This window comes from Lipotes vexillifer, unplaced genomic scaffold (assembly GCF_000442215.2).
Source record: "Lipotes vexillifer unplaced genomic scaffold, Lipotes_vexillifer_v1.1 scaffold422, whole genome shotgun sequence".
Lineage (NCBI taxonomy): Eukaryota > Metazoa > Chordata > Mammalia > Artiodactyla > Lipotidae > Lipotes > Lipotes vexillifer.
The window spans coordinates 2,754,163-2,777,467 of NW_006779087.1; the positions used below are offsets into that span (position 1 = coordinate 2,754,163).

At 40.7% G+C, this 23,305-nt stretch overlaps 1 protein-coding gene across 1 annotated transcript in view; it reads left to right on the forward strand.

The window, feature by feature from the left end:
- Positions 1 to 23,305, forward strand: part of SCN8A (sodium voltage-gated channel alpha subunit 8) — a 116,960-nt gene that overhangs the window by 51,764 nt on the left and 41,891 nt on the right. The window contains 3 exon segments of the mRNA XM_007452326.1: positions 5,836 to 6,231; positions 15,556 to 15,688; positions 20,704 to 20,942. Coding sequence (XP_007452388.1) covers positions 5,836 to 6,231; positions 15,556 to 15,688; positions 20,704 to 20,942 — 768 coding nt within the window.

The window sequence follows — 23,305 nt, forward strand, 5'->3', positions numbered from 1 at the left end:
GGTACTGTTTCGTCTTCGCGAATCGCTTTAATCTGTGGTTAATAGAAGATAGCTGGAATATACCTGTATTCAGTCTGTTGCGATGTATGTTTCTTTGGTTGAAGTATTTAAAGAAAATCTAGTTTCATACAGATGTAGTTGGAAAAGGGAGAAATATTTGAACAGCCTTTTTAGATAATTGTGAATATTCTTCTTTGATGCTTTTCCAAAACTGGATAATGGTAGATTTTTAAATGGTTAGTTGCAGTGTGAAAGCTGAAACTGTATCAGTAACTTGGTACTCTGTTACATTAAAATCCTTTGCTGTATTTTGCACTATAGGTCTTTAACTCATGAATGACTTGTAGCATCTTACGTTGACCATTTGGGAAATACTGGTTCACTGAGTTATGCAAATCTTCGAAGTACTGACACACAATATTAAAAAATCACGTATATTATTATCGCTATCAAGCTCATAAGAAGAGTCTTTAAATTCTGTGAAGCTGTCAGGCTCACAGAGTCTACTGTATGCCTGTGAGAAAACGAGAGTGATAAAGGCAGACATCATCTTAGTATTATTATGAGGTAGTTTTAATCTTGTGACCCCCCCCCCGCCCCATAAAAGGGTCACAAGGACCCCAGGAGTTCCCAGACCACATTTTAAGAACCAACTGCTGTGTTAGAAAGAAAGAGTGAAGAAAAGGTGAGATATGGCATGGAAGTAGGACATTTAAATCATCCATTTATTACATTCTAAACATCCCAGTCATTGTTAAGCCTTATCCCAGTAAACAGCCAACATGGATGCCCTGAAATTCCCAATTAATTTTTCTGTGTAATGTGAGGGCTACTCCCTCAAACCAAGAACACCCCAGAGCTATTCACACCTAGATCTAAGGTAGTATTTTTAGTTAGCTGTGATGTGACTGCCTGGAAAGGACCAGAAGCTCCTGGTTTGTTGACAGGAAAGATTTTGAAAACAGGACCTATCTCATAAACTAGCCTGGATCCCAGGAGTTAATAGAGCCACGGGTCCTGAGTCATAACTAAAACCCTCCAGTCCAGGAAAATTGAGACTGGGGGGCTGGGGGCTACCCTCAGGACATGTCTCCTTAGGGAATTGGCTAGATCAGGATTAGATACAAGGGGTACAAGGAGAAATTGGACAAGTTCATCTTTTCCCCTTCCACATTTATTGCAGTCAGCTCTTTTGCCAAGAATGGAACAAAGAATTAAAGAATAATAGATAAACTGTTTCCTTTTAGTGTGTATTGTCTCAGGATCCTGATTTCTAAGCGTTCCTGAATTGGTCATTATCTTTCTATCACTTCCTCTCACTTGCCTATCAGTTAAGAGTAGTCAGGTATTATATACTATTTGAGATCTAATATAGTATACAGTATAATATAGTATATAATATATATAATATATATAATATAGTATATAATATTTCCTCAGGTAGTACATAATATTTCCTACTAGGCTGCAGGTTTCGAAAGGGCAGGGACCATGTTATTTGTCTTGTTCACCACTATATCCACATCACTTAACACACAACAGGTATTTAATGATCGTTTGTCAAATAAAAATCAAACCTCTTTCCTAATATGGAGACCTAATATAGTAGGTGGGGTCAGCACCCAACATCGGCCTTGTGAAAATCACAGATTCAGTCCAGGGAAGCTTGCTGTGAGAGGGAGGCAGTTTTTTATTTTCTGTATTTTATGGGGCTTTGACACGTTAGGAGCCTTGCTGGCTGGGAGGAGCTGCCCCTCTTGGTGCTAGTTTAATTCCTAGAGAGAGCGAACAACTTGCCAGGAAGTGGGCCTTTCATGTGCAGATCAACCAGTCCAAGACCCTTATCCCCAACCTCCTGTTATCTAATTCACACACCCAGCCAATATTTCCCGTGCCCTAAATCAGTCCAGAGCCAGGACCATTCCTATAGCCCAGAACCTGTTTGAAATTATTCAAACTGTCCAATTTTAAACTTGTTCAAATGTGCCTGCTCTGCCTCACCCATCCCTTCCACAGCAAAGGCTCTGGGCCAGGCTTTTCCCCTCGCTCCTCCTGCCTCCTGACTGACCCTCCTACCCCCCTCCCCCTGCCTTGAGGCCCTGTGTGGCCTGGCATGACATGGTGCAGCATGCCATGCCCCCTTATTTTGGGAACTGTAAGTAATAAACTCTTCTTTCAAAGGCAGTTATCTCTGTGTCTGTCACCTTACCATACCTGATTAAAACAAAAATCATAGGTGGGACTTCCCTGGTGGTCCAGTGGGTGAGACTCCACGCTCCCAAGGCAGGGGCCCTGGGTTCGATCCCTGATCGGGGGACCAGATCCTGCATGCTGCAACTAAGACCCGGCACAGCCTAAATAAATAAATACTAAAAAAAAAAAAGAAAAAAAGAAAGAAAGAAAGAAAGAAACCAAAACTCATAGGTACGTTCTATCTAACACTTAACAAATCTTCTGGCCAGCCACATTGTTTAGAGAAGTGCTTCTCAAACTATCTGTAACGAAGGACCAGTTTTTGTCTTTCCCATTTCTTCATGAATGACACTCTTGTAAAATATAATTGCAATAAACTTCTAGAAAAATGATCACATTCTTGGATGTTGTAAAAATGCCTACTTGCTATTAAAATTTCTAAATGCTTCTCTCAGGTTTTCACTGTCTCATTGCAAACCAGTAGTGGATTATATACTAGCATTGATCTGTGAATGGTTCAGGGGAATGAATCAGTGAGGGTGCCCAAGCATATATGTGAAATGAGGAATAGCAAGCAATAAGCTGGAGGAGGCGCTGACCCCTCTACCAGCTCAACAGCATGGAGAAGGAACATGGCCATGTACGTGCGCTTTTAATAGTGACACCCTCCACTCATAAGTGAGACCCAGTGAACATTCTAGAATCTAACCCATGCAGCTCCTCCTCTCTGGTGCAGGGATGAGGCAGAAGAGCAAAACAAGTCAGAGTGATCAGGAAAGGGGTCAGAGATGCTGCATACCTGAATCCTATTTTCTAGAGGCCTACATACAGCTTATAGTATGTATTTAACAATAACATTTATATAAAATGATCTGTGATAAGTGGTTTTCTTGATGCAGTTTCCAGTGATCAAATTCATTTATTATCTCAGAGATTTGTGAGTTGCTTCAAGCCAAGGCAAGAAGAGACTACATAACAAGGGAAATACAGGTTAGAGAGTGAAGTATGATAAAACTAGAAATATCCAAAGAAAATGTACCCACCTGGGCATGGGGGCTTTGTACATTCTAGGAAGAGAATGGAACTGGGATCATTTTGAGTCTAGAACTAGAAGTGGAGTTCTAGGTAAAAAAAAGATACGGGCAGAAATATTAAAGAGAAGCCCTACAGCCATTCCAGGGTTATCATCAAAAGTATTATTTTAAAATGTTTATTTAGCACTTTTAATATGTATACTATATCGGCAGAGTCCTAGCCCACAAAGAACTTTCACAGTGGAATCATTTTACCAGAAGGGTAAGGCCTAAACTCTAAGGCAAAAATCTTATATAGCTAAAAGTTACTTTGAAATTCCTTCAAAGCCATAACTGGGCAAACGATGAGTATCTCAGGGCAGCAAGGAGGATTGTCTGAGGTCAGTTGTCTGTCAGGTTTTGTTCTCTTAGAGCAGAGGTCCTCAAACTGGGATTGCATCCCCTCAGGGCACTTGAGGACTTTTCTAAGCACAGTTTTAAGGAACCTGATTTCCAGATCTGCAAGTTCCATTTTCCTGTGCCTAGGGTGAGGCCTGTGGTCCAAAGTCACACCAGTTCTTTTCCACTTCTCTTTTCACAGTCAGCCTTCTCCCGCTTTACAAAAGGAAGGCATACCTCTCTCTCATCCCAAATCCTAAGTGGTGTATTGCCCTAAGATATAAAAATCTTTGGAGGTGCGAGACAAAGGGACAGTTGAAAATTTTAGGGTCTAAAAAGTTTTCTTTAATCTAGGAAACAAACCCATTGTAAGGCTTTCTGAATTTACCGATCTCTTACATACTTCTAATAAGAGTGAAATATAGAGTTATAATCAGGGGCAACGGGATGTTTTAAGTTCAGGAGCAAGATGGATGTCACTGGGATACATATTAATACATTTATCAAAAATGAAAAATGAAGTCATACTTTTTCCAATGAAAATAAGTCTGATTTGGCCAATTTCTTTGACACTGGGGACTGGCTTTGCTAATTAGATCATATGGTGGGCATTTTTGTAAATTAAATGAGCTAAGTCTGTGGCTTTAAGGTTTTGATGAAAATATCTTTAAAGCATGTGATAACATCATTTTATTAAAAAATTAATGTTGGCAGTGATGTATAGAAATTGACAATATTTTGGTTATTCCAACCTTTTCTGTTGGGTTAAATATGGTTCCTTTAAAGTAAAAGAATAACCCCTGTAAGAGGTACCGATATAATTATTAGTTAATAATAAATAAAGCCTTTTTGATATCCTCAGGAATCAGGAAATGGAATACTTCTGCCGACTGGGTACAAATCCTTTGGCAAGTTGGGTGGTTTTCAGTTCTTTGCTTTCAACACAATTGAAAGAGGTCTTGATTTAATTGTCAGCTGATAGATCATTAAGATAAATTTTGCTGATAGCTTACTATGCAATTTTGGCATATAACTTAGAAGGCGTTCAAAGGATTGAGTGACATTACTGTTTATAACAATATTCTTCTGTTCCAAGGTACCATTTACGTGAATGAGGTTTCTCAGCACTTAAAATCTAAATAATATTAGAAGGGAGAGAGGGGTTGCTGTTGAGCCATGTTTGATTCTAATAATAAATAATACTATCTACAAATATTTAAACACCAAAACACCAATTGGAAAAAAAACTTCATCTCATTGAGATATATTTTAATAAAATTTTCTTTTTAAGCTTAGTAATTACTTATAAAATGTAGAATATATTTGTGATCAATTGTATTAATGAGAATTGTAATAAAAACACAATCCAGGAGAATTTTTAAAATTTCTTGGAGACTCATGGTCACAGGAAAATTTTTTAAAAATTTTAAGTACAGTTTATTTATAATTTTTTGTTGCAGAAAGGTATTGAAAGGTGATCAGTAAAACGCATTAAAGCATAAAGATGTATATATTAGCATAAAATTCTCTAGGGAAGGTGGAATGGAAGTATGAGCTGAAGGAGAAAAAGATGAAAAATTTCTAAGTGATAAATACAAGTTTGACCTTAAAATGTCAATGCTGGGAATTATATAATTTACAGATACTTAAACGTCTCATAAAAAACCGTTGACTTTAAAATGGAGGAAGAGGGGACAGATACCATTTTCAACTGAACTAAAAAACCACTATTGGCATAGTTCTTAGCCTCTAGGGCATTTGGTACCCATTGAGAGAGTGGCAAGTGACTGGGTGCTTTAAAATTCTCTCCTTTTGCCAAGTGTGGCATAGAATCTAACTTGGTAGATTAAAGGCACGCTCCAGGTGAGCTCATAGTAATGAGAAATAGACACTGACTGTATTTCCTGGTGGATTCAATACACAGGGCATGAGATAAAAGCATCCTTTCAATACATGGGTGAACAGTGAATAGAACTTGTGAATGGTTAACAAGTCAAAGACAGGTGTATCGCAAGGTTATGGGGCAAGGAGAAATGAGTAATGATGGGTGTTGAAAAGCAGTAGAAATTCAACATCCCGAAGTGCTTTCTGGAAACACCTGTGTTCTGATGAACAGGAATGCAAGGATGGGGCCAGGCTAGGGAAGCTGACAGCCTTTATTCAGCCTCTATGGGGTCCCCTTCCTGTCTCATGCCTCCCTCTCTGTCTCTCTCTCTTCCTGCCCCTACAGTCACTGCTCAGCATTCCGGGCTCCCCATTCCTGTCCCGTCACAACAGCAAAAGCAGCATCTTCAGCTTCAGGGGCCCCGGGCGGTTCCGGGACCCGGGCTCCGAGAACGAGTTTGCGGACGACGAGCACAGCACGGTGGAGGAGAGCGAGGGCCGCCGGGACTCGCTCTTCATCCCCATCCGAGCCCGCGAGCGCCGCAGCAGCTACAGCGGCTAAAGTGGCTACAGCCAGGGCAGCCGCTCCTCGCGCATATTCCCCAGCCTGCGGCGCAGCGTCAAGCGCAACAGCACGGTGGACTGCAACGGTGTGGTGTCCCTCATCGGCGGCCCCGGCTCCCACATCAGCGGGCGTCTCCTGCCAGAGGTGAAAATAGATAAGGCAGCTACTGATGACAGTGTAAGGAAGCAAAAAAGTAGACCGAGGCTAGGCATGGCCTTCTCTCCCACTCCCTTCCTCCCTTCTCTCCGTGCTCTGTCCATTCCACCCGGTCTCTCTTCCACGCTCCATCCCAACTCGTGTCTCTACCCCCCACCACTTCTGTTTTCTGCCTCCTGGTTTGTTCCTATTTCTCTCTTCACCCCTCCTCTTTTACTCGCCCTGTTTTCCCTTTTACTTTACCCCTTGCTCCATTTTCCCCCCGTCTTCCTTGTTTCTGACTCTGGCCCTTTCCCCATCAACTCTTTCCTTTATTTTATCCCTTTTTTCTCTCTCTCCATCTTTGCACGTCTCTGCCTGCTTATCTCTTTTCCTCCCCACACCTGCTTTGACTGAATGAATGCCTCTGGCCAGAGGATCCTGCCTGGATGGAATGAGAAGGGCCTCTGCCGTCACCAGTGACCAAGTCTGAGTGGGTTTGGAACTATCATTGCTTCTCTCCCCCTACGTCCTCCCTCCTCTTAGGGAAGCAACTTGGAATTTAAAGCTCTTCCTATTTAAAAAAAAAAAAAAAAGTAACATAGCTTTGAATAATTTTCTCAGTCTCCTCTACAAGAGTGAGATGTGATTTTTCCTCTTTTTCCAAAGCATGGGTGATGCTGAGGGTAGGAAGTAGGCACTGGGAGAGCCAGGCAAAGAGAGGTTAAGGAAACCAGTGGGGAACTGGACCTAGACATTTAAAAGGGATTGAGATGGAAATAAATCAAAGGAGGGGAAGGTAGGTGGTCAGGGCAAGAACACATGGTATATGGGGGAGGAAGGAAAAGGGAAGTGAAAGATGAATTTTAAATGTAATCAAATGTCAGGCTCTGGAGGAGCTGTATATAATAGCTTCACAAAATCACTTGTCTAGGGGTTAGGATAATGGCTCGCCTCTTTGGGAAAAGCCATCTCTTAACATTTCTTTAGATTCTAAGCTGTTTATACCTTTTTTTTCTAGTTTTAAACTCTTATAACCTTAATGATCCTAATCCTTTCTACCTCTAGTTCCTTAACTTTCCTCAGTCCCTCCTTAGCTGGTCTTAGCTTCTTGAGATAGCATGTCGGTCTGTTTTGTTCCAACACTTCAGTTTCCTCTAACACAGCATGAAGATAGCCAGCCCTTTAATTAGCATGATGCATGTGTGGAGGAAAATTGGACAATCAAGGATGGAATTATTCAGAATGATCTGTTTTTAGCACTTTAGGACAGTTGTTGACTGTCCTAAATTCAAAAGACAGGATATTTGACGTTGTCCTTTCTCTTCCTGACTTTTTATTTAAAAGCAAAATGTTTTCCCCCTTAAGTTTGTATAGCTCTTTACAAGGTACAAATTACTTTTACATGCTTTATTTGTTTCGAATAAAAATTCCATAAGGCTGACAAAGTGGAGCTGATTATTCCTGTTCTTGAGATGGGGAAACAGGCTCAGTGAGTTTGTACTCCTTGGGGTTACACAGCTCATCACTGACAGACCGTTCAGAAATCTCAGTCTTCTGTTTCTCAGTTAATTTTCATGTCTTCTCCACCTAGTCACATGGCCATTGCTCTTCTGGAGAACTGTTTGTTTCAGATCAAGCGTAATAGGAACAATAATAATAACAAACGGTGGCTCCAAAGCCCCCTCCAAGCTAGGTAGTTGGCCAAAAGAAATGTTATGACTGTCTTTAAAGACAGAATGACTGTCTTTACTTGAAATATAATTTTTTGATCTTCACTGGTTCTATGTCTAGATGTAAATTTTTTGGCTCCGTAATTAGATAGATAATTATATTCTCTAATAAAACAAGAGGTGATATCAATGGAGAATGAGGGGTCGATCAGCATGGACAGTACAGTGGGGATAATTGAAATGTTGAAAACCAAAGTAAATTTTGATATCCTAGCAGTTTTAAAAAATATTTAAGCGAAATAATATATCTTGCTTTTTCTCTGAAGAGAAGGTATTAGAAAAGGTATTAGAAAAGGAAGAAGGAGCTTGAACTTCAGCTTAAAGGCAGATGAGCAGGTTTGAGGGTTTTGTTTTTGGTTTTTTTAGCAACTTCTGTTATATTGTGTGGGAGATAAATTTGAGAGGCAGTTGAGCAGATGGCTGTGGAATGTAAGGCTGTCTGCGCTGCCTTACGTTGTGGCTGACCGAACGCTGCCTTTGGGGTTTTGGGGGTCCTGCACACTCAACACCCTGTAAGCACTTAGGAGATGCTTTGCAGTGGCCCCAAGTGATGATGGTGACAGACCTGAGGATTCCCAAGGCCAGGAGGTCAGATCCCAAAGTGGCAGGAAGATGAGGTAGGTAGGACTGTATCATTCCCAAGGGCTTCATAATGAGGAAAAATTATTTTGTTAGAAGCCATAAAGAAGCACCTCCTAGTTGTTAATGGTGTGGGGAAATATCTAAGTTACATTAATAGGCCAAAAAGACAAAACAAAACAATAACAGAATGCATGTAGTTTGTGTGGTATGATATCATCTATATAAAGACAAACTGCATATAGAAAAAAGATGACTGACTAAAAGTTAACAGTAGCTGCCTTTGGAAGGGGAAAGTATTAGTGACTTTTTTTTCCTTCCTTAACACTTTTCTGTTCTTTCTAGTTTTCTATAATAGGCCTAATACTTATAGCTGCCATAGACTGAGTTCTGATGACACTATGCTAAGCACTTTATATGTATGATCTCATTTAATTCTTATAACTTCCCCATTCAGTAGATGGTTTTATCCAATCAACAGATAGACTCAGAGACTTAGTGACTTGTGGAAATGGAACCAAGGTCTTCCTGATGCCAAGAGAACTTCCTGACTGCTTATTTGGGAAGTAGGAAAAGTCATTTATCTTAGAAGGAATTAATATATTCATAATGTTATATGCAGCCTGGGCCAAATGAGCAATTATTATACCTCTTTGGGCTAGAAGATAGTGATTCTCACTGTCAAAACGTTTTGGATGCGTCTGCAGCTACAGATTAACTTGTCCTCGCCTGAACCATCAGAGTGCTTCCAGTTACATACTCATGCTTTACGGACTGGTGTAGGAGCCGTTGATGGTCCATAAGCTGATCTCACACAACATTAATGCTTGGGCTATGCCACATCTGTATTTTTTTTTTCTTTAGGCTCAAATTAAGAAATATGATATTCCCTAGGAAAAAAAGACATCCAGACATCACCTCATTAGAATCTCATCAAAAACTATTTCACATCTTCATTAATTATTCAGTTGTGATTGAGTGGTGATAATTTTTTGATAGTTTGAGAACTTTTGCTTTTTGCTGAAGCAGAGGATAAGGGGACTTTTCCCATGTCTTCATCTCTGAGCTGGACAATCATTGCTCTTCACTCGTAAAGGAAGCAGGTGCCACTGACCATCCAAAAACACACATAACTCAGAAATCACGTTGTAAATGCAAAGCATTATCTCATTTCATGCTCACAGCTCCTGCCCTGTGAGTTAGATACTACTACTGTGTGCATTTTATGAGGAGGAAACCAAGGCTTAGAGAAATAAAGCAACTTGTCCAAGATTGCACAGTAAGCAGTAGAGTTAGGATTTGAATGCAGACAATCAAACTCCACAGCATTAACCACTAACCATTATGCTATGCTAACTACGAAGCCCGGGTTCTTTATTTACTCAAGTGACCCTGGAAAATGAGCATCTCTAAGCCCATTTCCTTATCTGTAAAAAGGAGATAAAAAGGACCGTTGTTATAGGGCTATTTGAAGATTAAATGTAATAACATTTATAAAATGTGAAGCATATTACTTGGCCCATCCTTGGTAGTCAGAAAGCCAGTTTCCATTCCTTTCCCTATACTTTTTTTGGCCTTTGTAGCCTGAGAAGTGGACAGTGGGATTTCTGCTGAATTGCTTGACCTGGTGAGGGTCGGATTTCTTCTAAGATTCCAAAGATCCTTTGAGAAGGAGAAATTATTGTACGGTATTTTAAAGCAGAATACTACAAAAATTTTAGAAAGGCTTGAACAGGAGATAAATGGCTAGGTCTTAAGGCCACTTCTAAAGTGCTCTAAATTTTAGTCCCAAGAAAGGTGACTGGCTGGTAAGTTGCCAGTTATGTATTTCCATGTGAAAGCAGTTCAGAATCAATAACAAGTTGAGATTCCTTGGATAGATCTATAGAAATGTGGGCAGAACCTGCCATATGCAGACATGGTAGAATATCTCTTTGAGAAGGGCAGCTACAATTTAGGAGGTTGGAAGTCAGTGGCCAAATGCCTAATAAACTTTGTGTTTGAGTTAAGAGAAATGCAACAGAGTTGTATCGGGTTTAAAGTAATTAAGGTTCTCAGTGGCTTCCTCTGTTACTGATACTTTTGCACCAAGGCTCCTCAGGGGCTGAATTTTTAAAAGGCAGAGAGGCTCCTGACTGTAAAAGGTTGTTAGTTTTCCTCCTCCCTCCCCAACAAAATGAAAGAAAACGAAACAAATAAAAATATACACCTTCATCTCCCGCCCCCCCAAAAAGATAACCCCAAGAAATAAGGGAGGGGAGAGAATGAGTATGTGATCTTTCCTCTGGTCCTTGGGTCTCAGCATGCTTGGAGGAAGACACCTCCTTCCCACCTTCCAGGTGATGACAGTTGGGCAGCTGAGCCAATAGTAGAGACATACCTTACAGAATCCCAAGCAGATTCTAGGTGGAAGGTGACGATGAAGCTGCTTTACATGGGAGAGAGTCTGCTCCAGGTTTTCTTCCCTTCAACTGGTCATAGTCTGACACAAGAAACAATAGCCAACATTACTGGTTGGAAAGTGAAATAGTGCAGACACTTTGGAAAACAGTTTGGCAGCTCCTCATAAAGTTAAACATAGAGTTATCAGATGACGCAGAGATTCTACTCATAGGTATATACCCAGGAAAACAGGTGTTCACACAAAAATTTATACATAAATATATGTATATGTTTTTTCAGAAAACACAGAATTTTGGTAGTGATTGTACTGAAGCTATAGATGACTTTGGGGAGAATGGACATTTTAATTATGCTGAGTCTTCCAAACTATGAATGTGGTACATTTCTCCATTGATTTAAGTCTTCTCAAGTTTCTCTCAGCAAAGTTGTATAGTTTTTAGTGGGGGTCTTAGACATCTTTCATTAGATTTTTTTTCCTTGGTATTTGATATTTTTTGATACTATTGTAAAAGGTATAATTAAAATTTTTATTTTCAATTATTTGTTGCCAGAATATAGAAATACAGTTGATTTTTGTATACTAACCTTATATCTCATGACCTTGATAAATTAATGCATTGGTTCTATTAGCCTTGGAGGGTTTTTTGTTTTTTGGGTGTTTTTGGTAAATTCCATAGTGTTTCCTGCATGCACAGTAATATTTTCTGTGAGTAACAGCAACTGCAGTCTTTATGCTCTTCATTTATTTTTCCTGCTTTATTGCACTAGCTAAGACTTTGGATACAAAATTGAATAGACTTGATGAAAGCGTACATCCTTCCTTGTTTCCAGTATTAGAGGAAGAGGATTTAATGTTTCACCAAGAAGCATGATGTTGGCTATAGGTTTCATAGATGATCTTTGTCAGACTGAAACTGCTACATTGTATTTGTGGCTTGCTGAGGAATTTTATTTTTATGCAGAGGTGTTGAATTTTGTTAAATGTTCTTTTTCTGCATCTGTGAGATGATCATATGGTTTTTCTCCTTTATTCTGTTAACATGATGGATAACACTGACTTGTTTCCTAGTATTAAATTAACCTTGCTTTCCTGGGATAAACTCTGTTGGTCATGATGTAGTATCCTTTGTATATATTGCTGGATTCTGTTTATTCATATTTTGTTAAGGATTTCACATCTCTCTTGGTGGGGGATTTTGATCTCTAATTTTCTTTTCTTGTAATGTTCTTGTCAGGTTTAGTATCAGGGTTATGCTCGCTTTATAAAAGAAGTTGAGAAGTATTCTCTTAACCTCTGTTTTCTGAAAGAATTTGTGTAAAATTAGTATTATTTCTTCCATAAACATTTGATAGAATTCACTTGGGGAGCCCCATCTGGGCCTAGAGTTCTCTTTGTGATAAGATTTTTTATTATAATTTCTTGAATTAATATGGGCTATTTAGATTTTCTATTTCTTCTTATGTCAGTTTTTATAAGTTGTGTTTGGATATGTTTGTCTGTTTCATCCAAGATGAAATGGCATAAAGTTATTCACAACACATCCATATTATCTTAATAACGTCTGTAGGATTTATAGTGATATCCTGTTTTTTCACTCCTGAAAATTATAATTTGTGTTTTCTCTATTTTTTTTTCTCGATCAGTCTTGACTGGGGAATTATCAATTTTATTAATCTTTTTAAAGAACCAGCGTTTGACCTTTTTTGATTGTCTATTGTTTGTCCATTTACTAATTCATTAATTTCCATTCTTATTCTTATTATTTCCTTTCATATACTTACCTATGGCTTAATTTGATCCTCTTTTTCTAGTTTCTTAAGGCAGAAGCTTCGAGCATTGATCTTATATCTTTTTTTTATTTTCTAATATAAACATTTAAAGCTGTAAAATTTTCTCTAACAATTTCTTTAGCTTCATCCCATAAATCTTGATGTTTTCATTGTCATCAGTTACAGTATTTTTTAAATTTTCCTGTGCAAACCTCTTTGATTCACAGATCTTTAGAAGTCTGTTGTTTAATTTACAAATATGTGGGAATTTTTCTGGATATCTTATTATTACCAAGACATTTGATGGAACCAGTTATTTGGATCTATGCTAAATGCTCTTGCCTTTGTAAAAAGATCATTAATGGATATCTCTTTTTACCTTCTAGAATTTCCTAAGTATGGGCTTTGAAATGTTCATTTCTCAGCATCTTCTTTCATTTGTTTCTTTTTAAAAATTTAAGCAATTGTACAGTATAGATTATAGTTCTGTAACACATTATGGATTATGGAACAGATTTTAATATTTCAGAAGTTGTCTCCACATAGCCCTGCTATAGTTTACTTTCATTTTACATAGAAAGAGATAAATAGTAATTGTTCCATCTTAATATTAAGTTTGGGGATAAATTTTTCTTTAATTTTTGTGGAGTTTTTAATCCAAGCTAAAAATTGTTTTGTCTTTTGAATAGGTGTCAACAAATGATAACATAATGATTTGACTAGGTCTTTTTAGATAGCATTTTCATTAATTTTGTTTTTTAAGGTGGGTGTTATTAAAGCCTAAAGAATTTATATCTTATTATATCCAGCATGCCCAGAAGACAGTAAGCTACACTAATACCAAAGCCACATTAAGTGCAGTTTCATCCTTCTTTGATGAACCAGCCAGTCCATTAGACCTTCCAGTACCTTGGGGGTCAGCATTATAAAATCTATCTATTGTAGATTTGCAGAAGGGCAGTTCAATAAAAATCTAGAATCAATAAATGTTAGAAATAAGAATGTCCATTGTATTGGGACTTCTGTGTTCATTTTTAGATGATTGTCATTCTTAAAATAAATTTATTTATTTATTTATTTTAATTTATTTTTGGCTGCGTTGGGTCTTCGTTGCTGTGCGCGGGCTTTCTCTAGTTGCAATGAGCGGGGGCTACTCTTCGTTGCGGTGTGCAGGCTTCTCATTGCGGTGGCTTCTCTTTGATGCGGAGCATGGGCTCTAGGCACGTGGGTTTCAGTAGTTGTGGCATGTGGGCTCAGTAGTTGTGGCTTGAAGGCTCCAGAGCACAGGCTCAGTAGTTGCGGCTCTCGGACTTAGTTGCTCTGCGGCATGTGGGATCTTCCCGGACCGGGGCTTGGACCCATGACCCCTGCACTGGCAGGCGGATTCTTAACCACTGCGCTACCAGGGAAATCCTGTTGTTTTTTAAATATAGTCGTTTAATCTCATTTATTAAATGTCATGAACATCAGGCTGGGAATTGTAGCAAAAAGTGATTTCTCAAAGAAATATACCGTATCATGACCTGAGCTAATGGTTAAGTCATTCTTACAAATACAGATGTTTGTATAGTAATGCATCCAGGAATTCCCAAGGAAACCAGTTCTTTTTCTTTTCTATTTCTTCTGTAGCTCTGCCAAACAAACAAAACAAAACAAGCAAAACCCTAAGGTAAACCAGATCTCTGAATCAGTGGAACTATTTGATCAGACACCATGATGGGATAAATTGTAATCTGCCAGGAACTTTCTTCAGTACAGTTCTTAAAATCTAAATATATGTAAGAATAGAAAGGCTTTCTGCTGTAACTCTCCAGAGACGATGATTTTCTTTTCAAAACTTTCTGTCACTGATCAGACAGATACTTCTCTAGCTTCATACAAACACGTCTTCCCTGTCCTGTGGTGACTGTCTCTGTCCTCGTACCTTCACGTGGAAGGAGCAGCTAAGTTTATATGGTTGACGTGTTACAGTGGACAGCATCGTTAACTAGAAAGCTAGGTTTTAAGCCACCCCAGTAAGCCTGATCTGATGTAGAATATTCAGGTTGGCACAAACAGTGCAAGCAAGGGACATTCAGAAACCCTTTGCCGTAATCTACCATACTGGTATCGCCCAAGGAGGAGCGTGTAAAAAATATTTTGTTTAACAGTCTGATGGTGTTTTCTGCCCTTTTTATTTGGTTGGGAATTTGAAAATTTCAGGTTAACTCATAAAATAAAAATGTAAAAAGACAAGATAAATGTAAAAAGACATATGAGACGATGTGTTTAATTAAGATGGCAAAACCTACCATTCTTGTTTGCAGTGGCTTGGAGGAGATTTGGAGTAGAATTCCACTTGCTAATGTTCAGTTAGGCCCAGTCTTGACATTTGGAAGTGACAGTTTGGTAGAATGATGGTGCTCCTACAAGTGAAGGAAACTGTGTCTGTAATACTCAGTGTGATCAGGGACCTGGCCCTTCATGAAATTTCACGTACAGGTGAATTTGACTTATTTTATCATGTGGTCCAATTCTAGCCAAATGCTGTGGATATGAGAGGAGGACAGGAGGGTCTGCTTCTGATGGCATTTTCCAAGGGGATCTGGTCTTTCTACTCTCTGCTTACATTGAGCAGATGAGGTATTTGGATCCCAGCCAGACTCTTGGGTTCACTGTAGATTTTATACACACTTAAACGACTTGGTCTTGTCATCTGTGGAACTAAGGATGATCCATGGCCAACTCGTTTCATTCTACTTCTTGAGGTGAATAGGACTGTAGAATCAAATAAAAAGATCTAAGGAAGAGCATAGGTTCTCGCTCACTCTAGACTATATCTGCTAAGGCCCAGCCTTAACGTTTATAAGACTTTACTCACCCAGCTTGCTGTTTTTTTCAGGCTACAACTGAGGTGGAAATTAAGAAGAAAGGCCCTGGATCTCTCTTAGTTTCCATGGAACAATTGGCCTCCTATGGGCGGAAGGACAGGATCAACAGTATATTGAGCGTTGTTACAAATACACTGGTAGAAGGTATGTGCCTTGTGATGCTGGTCCAAGCTGCTGAGCTATAAATATGTAGTGTGCATGATAATATAAATATAGTCCCTTGGTCTGAGTTTTGCAAAAATTGTCTCAGCTTTAGGAATAGAGTCTGCTGGTTATAGAAACCAGCATTTCAGATCTACATGCAGAGAATCCAGGAAGGACTTCAAAGCCGCTGCCAGCACTGTACACAGATAGGTAAGAAGTATGAAGGAACAACATAAGAGCGAGCTAGAGGACCTCAAGAAGTCTCTCTAGTTAGCACCGTGAGGAGCCAATAGGGTGACGTGAGGCAGAGAGGAACAGAGACGGAAGAACTGTGATGACAGAAAATGATGGAACCCCCCCCCTCCTGCCCTCGACCACAAAACTTACCTTCCTCTTTTCCTTTTTAGCTACTTACAGATCTTTTGGTTTTCCCTTAAGGACAAATGTACCGTGCATTGTGATTGTACCTAATTCTGCCTCGCTTTAAACACCCCCATGTATCCATAAATATATTGCACGAGTGAACAGGTAAGCTGAAACCCCTCTAACGCTGGCGCTCTGTGCCCGGGGGAAGGGCAGCCACTGTTGAATCATAGCGTGCCTGCAGCAGCGTAGCCGTCAGAGCCTGAACTCCGTAGCAGGTGGCTCCTCCGTGACACAGCCTGGCTTGCTGAGGATTTCCCATTACACTGCAGTTCCCTCGCAACTGTCTGCTTTCTGTCCGACTGTGGTCTGTATTCCAGGCTCCTCTTGATTTCTTTGGCAGTAGATTCAGTGACCAGGTTTTCTCTCACAAGATTCTGATTGATTCTGCATATGTTTCTTCATCTGATTCATGTTGGTTTAGCTGAGTTGTCCCATTGTAGATCCGTACCGTTCCTGATTGCCGTTCTTCAGAATCCACACACCCAGGCTAACCCAGTAATAATCAGAGTCCCTGAGCTAAGGAGACTCAAATTACTCTGGTGTCCTTGGAACAAGTTTGTTTTTTTTGTCTTTTTTTTTTTTGAGTCATTTAAGCCACATACCACTTCTAGTCTGTGTGTGTGTGTGTGTGTGTGTGTGTGTGTGTGTGAGAGAGAGAGAGAGAGAGAGAGAGAGAGAGAGAGAGAGAGAGAGAGAAGGAAGGAAGAGAGAGAGAGAGAGAGAGAGAGAGAGAGAGAGGGAGGGAGGGAGGCAGGGGCATCTGTGGTAAAAGGAGAATCCCTAGAAGGGAACCCGAAACTCCCCTGGAATACTCACATCTGCAGATATGGGCAAGGAGTTAGACTAAACCTAGACTAATCTTGAGAATGTATCACGTACAAAGAATACTGAACTAACTACTTTTCAGCTCCTGAACAGCTTCATTTAGTCCTGTTTTCTTTAAATCCCATTGAGGTCATTGTCTGATAGAACATCTTTAAGCTTTATAGTTTATACTTTGAGATAACAGGTAAGTAACCGCAGATCATAAGAATTCCAAGATAAGATATATCAATATTAGCTTAAGAACCTTAGCAAATTTTATTCTTCACTTGGAGACCAAGACAAGATTTCTCTGAGTATCTGTAGCAGTTGAGAAAGAAAAACGAACAACCTCCAACAGGCCTATTTTATTCCTGGTAAAAACATCAGAGCAGAACTATCCATGCAATGCAACAGCGATTTATTGGTTACCTTGGTGGCCTAGCGCAGGGTCTGGCAAAAGTAGATGCTCAAAAAATGTGTACTGAACTGAATTTTGTTGCGCTTGGAATTGGGGAGGAGTACTGGGGCTCCAGGATTCCTTTCGGAGGGCTTAGTAGGATTTGACTCCCTTTGCTAAAGCTGATGAGACAGAACTGCTGTAATCAAAGGACAGTGAATGGCTGGAGCTGAATGATGTGAGAGAATTAAAGGACATTAAGAAAGATCCATTCCTATTTAACCACTGTTCCCTGTGTATTTAACAATTGCTACAACATGGAAAGCCAACATTGAATGAACACTTGTTTCTGCTTTTCAGCCTTCAGTTAGGAAACTCTGACATTATTTTAATCCAAAGAAGCGGGCTTCTTATCTAATGGTTTAGAAACCACAGTGGAGAATTCCAGAATCCTGTAAATAATGAGATAATCCTGCAAATAATGAGATAATCCTGCCTGCTCTGCCTCACCCCTATCCTATCGCAAGCATGCTCACCAGGATCCAATAAACTCAGTGGAATTCACAATCAGCAGAGCCGTAAGCTTTGGGGATATTTCAGAGGATGGGGCATGGGGTGTCGGCAGAGAGTAATGTGGTCTTACTTCTCCTCAAAGCAGTAAAGCTATGGGAGAAGGGGAGAGAGTTGAAGTAAGAATGAGGAAGCAGTGATGGTATTTAGCATTATTGATTCTCAGGTGAAACAGTTTCAAAAGTGTCAGTGCAATCACTTACCTGATGTCTGCCTTTCCGGGTGCGGCTATAAGCTCTGTGAGGGTGGCGATTCTTGTTCATCAACGTAGTCCCAGTGCCTAGCACGTTGTTGAATTGACCTGGGAGAAACCCTGGCCTTCAGAAACCTTCTGGTCTACAAAGGCCACCATCTTGGAGGAATCATGAGGCCCTCTCTGAAAACAATTCCCAGTGCCCCCAAGGTTGAGACTACAATTCCCAGTGCCCCCAAGGTTCTCTCTGAAAATGTCCGGGAGCAAACTAAGGGGAGCCTCACAAACGTTTGGACATCTCACCCCCATATGTTAACACATTTGCCCAGACTTTGCTGTTGTGGGTGTGTAGGGCCAGTAACGGTGTGGAGAGTTGTGCGTCCCTTTATAAACCTCCTTATTCACCTAACTGATCTCTTCTAGCTCCTAGGGCTCCGCATTGTCTTAGTTTTTGTGGAACGGAAACGAGTATCCTGAGGATCTTCCCCTCTCAGGAAATGGGAGGGATACTAGATATCTAGTATCCCTTTTTGGTGCCCCACAGGGTAGGGAAACCCTACCCTTGTCTGTCTGGCAAGGACTCGGAGCCTAGTTCCTTGTAGAACGTTACAGTTGTGTCAACTGTTAGAAACGTGAACAGTCCGCAGCTTCAACCTCCACGTGCAGGTGAACCGCGGACATTTGGAGAGAGGAGGAGATTAAAAGAAGGAACGGAACCAGATTTCCAAATATGTACCTATAAGAATTCATGGAAATAAGAGAACCTTTTCAATTTTCTTTTTTGGGAAGAAGACTAAATTTACCTTGGGAAGGGAGGGAGTTCTATGAGGAAGAAACCAAAGCAAATTTTCTTCACAGACTTCCTTTCCCACGCAGACTCCCACGTGTCGCTTACTGTGGCCCTTAAATCTGAAAAACCAAGGCAACCATTTTCTTAGCAACCAAGGAGCCAATTAGAAGCCCAACCAAAGCACCCCATCTAAAATAAAGCCATCACCATGGGCACCATCCGGCTGGTTGGAAAAAGGGAAAGTAGACTGATTTAAAGCAGCCATCTTGCTCTTTGTGAAATGTTGGGAAACTTCTTCTCTATTCCCTGAATGATTTGATTTTGTTAGTGGATTTGAGTGGGGTCAGGGTGGTAGCGGATGCAGTAATATCCAACCCCACAGAGCCAAGACCTGGCCTCTAAGGATTCTCATGCTGATGGGTTTTCAAAGTTACACCTCTTCAAGAACATCCTTCCAGATCAAGGTCCTTGGACTTTTGTGATGCTAGCTATTATATTTCATACTTAATTTTGAGGAGGCCTTTGTTACCGAGGGCCTCACGCCTAGATTGTTGGAGCTGAATGGCTCTCCGCCTTTAGTGTCTGATTGTCCTTCCTAGTCTTTGCTTTGTAAACGACCTTAGAGCTCATCGAGTCCAGTGATCGTCAGTCTGGGTTTATCAGAGTCCTAGGACCCTGGGGTAGTGCCTCAGGGAAGGAAGACTTGGATTGCCCTGGACTCCAAGCTCCTCTTCATGCATAAACTAGAGCAGCTCCTGGTTTGTCTGTTTTACATATCGAGGGTCACATAAGATCTTGTTTGAAAAAGTGGGTCCTGCTTTTAAAAGAGGGACAGACTAAAGAGACGAAGAGGAGAAGACAAAAGAAGAGAGAAACAAAAAGGAAAGAAGAAAGAGACCGAGGGACAGGGAGATGAAGAAATAGAGAAAGAAAGGATGAGAGTGGGAAAGGGTGAAAGGGCAAGAGAAGGAGAAAGAGAGAAGAGCAGAGATGAGAAAGAGGAAGGAAGGAGCAAAGGGGAAGGAATGCAACCTCTGTTCCTGACTGCATTGCAAACTCACATTGTGACCTCATATATCTTTGAGAACCTAAGACAGAGACGGTCCACGTGGTGGCTTGGTTGACAGTGCTGGTTCTGCTGCAAAGAAAATAACAATAGCAAATGCTTTCATAGCACTTGCTGTATGCTGGGGTGTTCTGAGGCACTTTATATGTGTTTTCGCTCATTTAATTGTCGCAGCAAACTGAAGTAATTTACTCAAGGGCCCACAGTTAGCAACTGCCTGAGCTGGTTACGCCCATGTATGTCTGGCTTCAGTGTGTGTGCTTTTGACTGCTTCTCTGATAATAAATAGTTTAATGATACCATGTGTAATAAAATATCTACCGTTTATTGAGGACTTACCTTGTGCCAGGCCCTGTGCCGTGTGCTATCTGTAAGCAATGGAGGAGGATTATAGGATTCATTTAGTCCTATAGCCTGCAAGTCAGTGCCCTTTCAGGTGAGGCAACGGGAAGCGTAGAGGACGCAGTACCTTGCCTGAGATCGTACACTCGTGAGTGTGGAAGCCAGTTGAACCAGGGTTGCTATGCTTCCCAAACGGGTGGATTGAGTTTTGTTTATAACTAGATCCTTGTTAACTGGGATGTGACCTGGCACTGGTCATGCCTCCTCTCTGCCTTCAAGAGAAGGAAAACTGAGGGAAGCCCTCAGGAAAGTCAGCACTCCCTGGCCACCTTGCTTCTTGTGTTAATAGCAGTGATACCCACCAAGTCCAACCCTTTTGTTTTCTTCCCAAGACTGAGGGGCTACCTTTGTTCTCTACTCACTACAGAGCTGGAAGAGTCTCAGAGAAAGTGCCCGCCGTGCTGGTATAAATTTGCCAACACTTTCCTCATCTGGGAGTGTCACCCCTACTGGATAAAGCTGAAAGAGATTGTAAACTTGATCGTTATGGACCCTTTTGTGGACTTGGCCATCACCATCTGCATTGTCCTGAATACACTGTTTATGGCAATGGAGCACCATCCTATGACGCCACAGTTTGAACATGTCTTGACTGTAGGAAATCTGGTAAGGTGGAGCACGGCCTCCTGATTTGACCATCTGAACGGGTTTTGCCTGTAGGAATTTTTTTTCGGAGACTGAAAGCTGGAGTTTAGTTGAAAAGAAAGTAATAGTTAATTGGAAGACAAATGCTTCCACATATGCCGCAGCCCCGCCGCTTCCGCTCACTGTTGTGATCCCTTGGCTGTTTCCTCTTTCTGCAGAACTTTGAAGACGTCATTTAGGAGCTGTTGGTTGCAGAATGGGAGGCATGGTACAGTGGGTTGGTTTCCGCAACCTGAGCCAAGGACTTGTGGATTTCTTTCTCATTCTGTTTCTCACATTAATTCCTGCATTACTCCAGCAAATCGCTTCCCCTTTTTCACCTTCAGTAACAACCACCACAAAATAGGGGAGCTCTTTCAGGGCATTAAATCTAATGATAAATTTGCCCACACCGCCATATCTTAATTATCCATATGGGGACTGTCCACGGGAAATTTTAAATTCTAGGCTGGTTTCCCCTCCTGTCCAACTTCTGAGTGTCATCCAGTTTCTACCATTAGTTGATCTGTGCCAAATTTATTTTAACGTTGGTTTAAGTGATTAATTTATATTATTTAGAAGATAAGTATGCAGTTTTTAAAAAATAGATTATGTCGTGTATTGTGAAGTCAAGTAGTTGTAATTTGGGGATTTCCTGTTTTACTTCTTTAGTACAAAAATCAGGAGTTGATTGAATTTTGATCGACTGTAAAGAGTTAGTTGGAAAGAATCCTCTAGGTCATCTGGCTGCATTAATCCTTAGGAGTTGCACTATAGGCATGTCAAATCTAATTGTTACCATTTAATTTGTGCATGATCTCTGCCTGGTATTTCTCTGTCTCTCACACACACACACACACACACACACACACACACACACACACACAGAGTTTCTACCTTAAGTCCTAATACACTATTAAAGTGTTATAATATCATTTTGACTGCTGATTCGGAAAACACACACTGGTTAGTCCTTGCAGCTGGTGTTCCCTAGTACACATCCAAGGTGATACTGTAATCTTTCCAATCTTTATGTCTGAGTTAGTGACACACTTCAGACTCACTACTGCGATGTGCAGCTCAATGAAATAAATTCCCAGAGTCTTGAAACAGGATATACCCTCATAGACTATCCAGGAAGCCTGTTAACTGTCTCTGAAAGGCCTCTGAAGGTAGCTTGCTGTGTGATTGGCCGACCCTGGGGCTTGGCCATCAAGCAGCATTTTGAGCCAATCAACAATATCATATAGATATAAGCTTTATTTTATTAGCCAATAGTTATGTAACAAGAAATATGACTTGATCAACTTTGTTGTTGATGGTAGTGGCAGTGATGTGTTTCCTGCAGTGTTTTGTTTTTCTCAAAGTCTTTACTTTTACTTGCTTTTCGCAGAATCAGTCTTTGATTTCCAAGGGACTTTGAGAGGCCTTTTCACATACTACCAGCAGAATTGCCCTCAGACCAGGCCAGCAAATAACGTTATTTTTCGCTTCTTGAAAATCTAGAGGGGACTTCCCTGGCAGTCAGGTGGTTAAGACTCCACCCTTCCACTGCTTCCACTGCAGGGGGCACGGGTTCCATCCCTGGTTGGGGAACTAAGATCCTGCATGCCGCACAGCACAGCGCCCCCCCCCCCGCCCCGCCCCAGAAAAAGAAAACCTAAATTAGAGTCGTGAGCATTCAGAAGACTTTGCTCAGAATCATCACTGAAGAAGAGGGAGAGAGAAGGTCAGCAGCTAATATTCAGGGACTTCGTGAGCCAAGCCAACCAGAACCAAGTTCTAAAAAGAGAAAGCACTCCGGGGGCGGAGTTTTCAAGGGAAAAGTAATGTCTGATTAGCAGTGGGGATGGAGAACAGTGAATGGTTCAGGATACTTTGGACTGGCCAGTGAATTGGACATGAGGGTTGAGGGAAAGAAATCAGGAATGGTGCCTAGATTGGGGAAGTTTGGTAACCGAGGGGGAAATGGGGATGACTGAGCAAGGAATAGGGGTGGAGTTTAAAATCAGGAGTTCTGTTTTGGACATATTAGCCTTAAATAAGCCATTGATTTCTGTCTGGAAATGTTTTATATCTGTAAAATGAGGATGACACCATGTCATCAGTAGTTGGGAGGAAAAAATGAGAACCTACACAGAAGTATCTGGACTAGTGAAAAGTACTCTCCATACTTAGAAACTGTATGAGTGTAGTTCAGTAGGAGAATTTTCAAAGGCTTAGAGATTTGGATACAGCCTTCGACTGAACCTGAGAATAAGAGAACAACAACAACAAAAAAATGGGTGGACTAGCTTGTGAAATGGACTAGGACCTTCTCTCTTTTTTTTTTTTTTTTTGCGGTA